At 35.3% G+C, this 5,123-nt stretch overlaps 1 protein-coding gene across 1 annotated transcript; it reads left to right on the forward strand.

Annotated features, from left to right (window-relative positions):
- Positions 1-2,725: 2,725 nt before the first annotated feature.
- On the forward strand, positions 2,726-3,944 carry LOC145105108 (cytochrome P450 71A8-like). The gene is made up of 2 exons (XM_079042243.1): positions 2,726-2,731; positions 3,333-3,944. The coding sequence occupies exons 1-2, from the start codon at positions 2,726-2,728 to the stop codon at positions 3,942-3,944; spliced, it is 618 nt and encodes a 205-aa protein (XP_078898369.1).
- The last annotated feature ends 1,179 nt before the right edge of the window (positions 3,945-5,123 follow it).

A 5,123-nucleotide genomic window follows, 5' to 3' on the forward strand; every position in this document is an offset into this window, starting at 1 on the left:
ACTTTAATCCTCTAGGGGTCATGTAGGGGCCAGATCTACATCCTCAACCCCTGGAAACCTCTTTTCTTTGGATACTCAAGTCAAAGTCCCAAAACCAAGCCAAAACTACAAGAGATGAGATCTACTAAGCTACATGTCAAGGTTATGACTTTATACCTCAAAGATGTAGCCTTTGATGTAGAGTTTCTGGATCCAAGATCACTCCTCCAAGCTTGATACTTCTCTCTTCAAGATTTCCTTCAAGAATCACTCTCAAGCTCTCAAAACTCCATGAACAAGTGGGGAAAACGATCTAGGGTTTCTTCTGGGCAAGGAGGCTGGTAAGGAGGCCATCCCTAGAACTTAAGTCCTTTAAATAGGGTACAATGCCCAAAAATTAGGGTTTCCATTTCCAGCCCCAACTCGTCGAGTAGGTCCTCCAATCCACGCGGTTGGAAAGCTTTCTACTCGACGAGTTGGAGTCTCCCAACTCGTCGAGTTCCTTGCAATACTTCAAAATAAATTCATACCCTTTGATCCAAAAACTCCAACTCAATACCCGAGCAACCAAGATACATTATCTAACTCCAACTGGGTCCAAAACCCAACTCCTCGAGGTTCTGAAGCCTGATAATACCCAACCCTTTGATCACCAATTCAAAATGGGAACAATTCGAAACAGAATGTTATAGCTGGTTATGATGTAATAAATTTACATTGATTTAAAATGAAATTGTGAAATGACTATGATGTAATAAATTTACATTGATTAAACGGAAAATTGTGAAATGACAATGTAGCAAATTTACATTCATTAAAGGCCTAAGGTGTTAAAATCTTAGAGAATCACTTAAATCTCTCATTTAAAGGCTGTGGGGAGTGGTCACCACCAACCCACCGAAAAAGTGGTGCCACCTCTGCGCCACATCATCTTCACCACCACCCACTAAAGACAGGAAATGGTTACCACTAACAATATTCTTTTTTTTATTCTTTTTATTTTTCTAACATTATATTAAATAAAAAACATCATTTATAACATAAATAAATATTTTCATTTTTTATTTTTTGTAACATTATATTAAATAAAAAACATAATTTATAACGTAAATAAATATTTTTATTTTTTTATTTGTTGTTACATTATATTAAATAAAAACATAATTTATAACATAAATAAATTTTTTGAAAAAAAAAAAAAAAAAAAAAAAAAAAAACCAAATTTCATTAATTAAAAACATAGAAATTTAAAACCTAAATTACTAATATAAACATAAAACATTACACTACTTAATTAAAAAACATAAAAACTTAAAACACAAAAACCATAGACAAATACTACTTGTCGTCGTCACCATCCTCATCGACCTCGTCCGCCTCGTCGTCATCGTCTGCATTCGCATCGCCATCATCGCCCTCATCCTCTTCGTCTTCATCGCCATTTCACCCTTGGAGTTGTCTTCCTTATATGTGCTCGGTCAAATCATGGCGTAGATTGTGATGTGTTTCACGATTTTGTATTTCCAAAACTCTAGAGAAGTATGCCGGGTTGCCAACTTGTATTACTGCAGGTGGATTAAGTATATCATTCCCGGTATATGAACAAATAGTCCTGCTCTCTTCTTCTATTATCATGCTATGTAAAATAACACAAGCAGTCAACACCGTGGTCAGTTTGGCCCTATCCCATGTTCGTGTTGGATGTTTGATTATGTGCCACTTTTATTTTAGGACTCCAAACGCTCGTTCCACATCCTTCCGTGCAGACTCCTGTGTTAACTTGAACAATTTTCTTTTTTCATCGGTTGTAAATGAATATGATTTGACAAAAGTAGCATACTCTGGATATATCCCATCAGCTAGGTAATACTCATACTTATATTCATTTCCATTCAAAACGTATGACATGTCTGGTGCTTTACCCTGCAAAATATTGTTAAATAACGGAGACGCTTGAAGCACATTCAGGTCATTGTTGGATCCCGCCATACCAAAGAATGCATGCCAAAACCATAAGTCTTGTGAAACAACCGCCTCTAATATAACAGTCGGTACCCCATGATCACCTCGCGTGAATTGACCACGCCACACATTGGGACAATTTGCCCACTCCCAATGTGTACAATCAATACTACCAAACATCCCTGGAAAACCATGTGTAGCTTGATGTGCGACATACAACTGTTCGACATCACTTTTAGTCGGATGTCGCAAGTATATGTCACGGTAAAGCTCTATAACATACTCACAGAAAAGATATATACATTCTCGACCCGTCCTCTCAGACATTTTCAAATACTCATATGAAGCGTTTGCGGTTATGCCATATGCCAATTGTCTAAGTGCGGCTGTACATTTTTGTATTGTAGTAAAACCACGTTTACCTCTAGCATCCCATCGTAATTGGAAAAACTCATAATTACGTTCCAAATCTCTAGCTATACGTAAGAATAAATTTCTACTAATACGAAAACGTTCTTCAAATCTCGATAGGTCATATAAACTATCAGAGGCAAAATAATCACGTACCAAAAGTTCATTTGCCGTCTCTCGATCCCGGTTGATCCATTTTCTATGTTTCTTATCGCGGTGTGAACTTTCGTCTCTCGCATGAATCATGTCTTGTGCCGCAGACAATAGTTTGTGCAAAACCAACTCGTCATCAGAACTGCTATCCATTTTTTGTTAAATGTGTGTGTTTGATTTGAAAGAGTTTGTATGTTTGTTTTGAAAATTTTGTGTAAAAATGGATGTATATACAGAGAGAATAAAGTAAAAATAAAAAACATTTTTTTTATTTAATGCTTTTCAACGGTCAAAAAGCCCCGGCCAAACCCATCTTTCGTCTTCGTCCGTCCTTGGCTTCACGTCACAACCAACCCACCACTAATGGGGTCGATGTTCACGCGTTGAGAGGTCTCCACTCCAGCCTAAAAGACAAAAATTTTGTTGAATCTCAAAATGAAAGTTAAACAAATTTCAAATTTTAGTCATATACTGTTTTTCTAAATCTCTATAATTAACTTGTCGGTAATATATATTTAGTGCTATATATACTTTAAACTATGTATTTAAGTTTGTTCCGGTTTCTGTGTATTAATTTTTTGAAGATTTTTAATTAACTCCTTGATTTTTATAATTGTGGTAGTTTTAGTCAATTATAGTACATACTTTATCCACATGAAATGCATATTATATTAAACAAGCTTAAAGGGCGGATTATATAATTGACTAAATATGAGTATAATATATTAGTCGATAATTTTATAATCCGTTTTATCTTATATACATGACAAATTGACAATTGAATGAATCTCAGCCACTAAACTTGTTTTGACCTATTTTGTATGTAGGATGCGTATGTTGCTGGTACGGATACATCATCATCCGTACTGGAATGGGCGATGACTGAACTTCTGTTACATCGTGATTGCCTTGAGAAAGTCCAGGCCGAGATAAGGGCAGTCCTTAACGGAAAGAAAGACATAACTGACAACGATGTGGAGAAGATGAAGTATCTAAAATGCGTCATCATGGAAGCCACACGACTCCATCCTCCCCTTCCAGTTCTACCACCACGAGTTGCAAGACACGATGCCAAAGTAATGGGGTATGATATTGCAGAAGGAACTAGGGTATACGTCAATGTTTATGCAATTATGAGGGATCCTAAAGTGTGGGATAAACCTGAAACGTTTATGCCGGAGAGGTTCTTGGAGTCATCTATTGATTTCGTGAGGCACAATTTTGAGTTGCTTACATTTGGTGCTGGAAGGAGGAGTTGCCCTGGAAGGATATTTGCCATGGCCATCAATGAGAAGGTTCTGGCTAATGTTTTGTACAGGTTCGATTGGGCTCTGCCACAAGGAGTTAGGCCACAGGACGTAGATATGAATGAAACTTTTGGTCTCGCTAATCACCGGAAGGTTCCATTGCTAGCTCTTGGGACACCATTCTTCCCATAATTAAGCAGCAATACCGGCATTATCTAAAACATTACTAGCTGAATGGATGGATGGATATTTGCCATTAATTTTTCGTTTATTTTGGAAAAAATTACATGTACGTTGTAGCCCAAGTTACATGACATGCATATTCTTTTATTAAATAAATATATATTTTTTTGAAACGGAAAATTAAATGGAAGTCTACTTGCAATATTTCAATGAACACCTGGACAGTTCTAGCTCATTTACATGACAAACCCAACCTCATAGGGATTATGTAATGTTAATTAAATTAATATATAGTGGGCAAACATAATGTTATCTTTATATAACCATTCATATAGTTTTTCATCTGTTGCCCTTTATAAATTTACACATCAGTGTAATTAATATTCATGTATGATTTTAGCTTTTACATCAATATGTTTAAAAGCATGGTTATTGTACATATTTCTAAATGAGGTTATATTCATTAATCTATCCAAAAAAATGCATCAACTGCTTCCATCATTCTAAGGATATCAACTAGTAGGATAAACACGTCTAATATTCTTATAAGGAAATCTTAACCATTTAATGATCATTGTCAATATCCTATAAAAATACATGATAATATATGGTTCTTACCAAGATATTCTATTGTTAAATGAGTAAGACTAAAGGGAGTGGTGGCGCATGCTAAAGAGATGCTAAGACATGCTAAAGAGATGCTAAGACATGCCACATCATATTTTTTTCCACCTAATCTTTTGTCATAGAAAATATATACACTTGAATTTTAAGAAAAAAATTAAAACAAAAATCCAAATAAAAGATGACCAATCACAGCCTTCTGATTTTAGAAAAAAATAAAATAAAAAAAGAAAGCAAATACAAAAGGGCCAATGACAGCCAATTGCAAATAATCTTTTCTTCTCTCTCTTCTCGCTAGTGAACTGGCGAGCTCTTCTTAGCACATTGCTTAACATGGTGAAGGGGGTGATGTTTTGTTCATGCCAAGCTTTTGGCGAGTGGGCTTGGCGCCCCCACTCCCTTTAGCCTAATAGTTAATATATAAATAAAGTTTAATGGATTGGCACGTCATCTTTGTATATTTTATATAATTCCATCAATTTGTTTTTCTATAATGTATTGAACTCTATAAAATTCAATGGAACATGTTTAAATATTTATTTATGTAATAGAAAACTTTCCTTT

The sequence above is a fragment of the Lactuca virosa genome, chromosome 4 (genome assembly GCF_052849685.1).
Source record: "Lactuca virosa cultivar CGN04683 chromosome 4, Lactuca_virosa_CGN04683_v6, whole genome shotgun sequence".
Classification (NCBI taxonomy): Eukaryota; Viridiplantae; Streptophyta; class Magnoliopsida; order Asterales; family Asteraceae; genus Lactuca; species Lactuca virosa.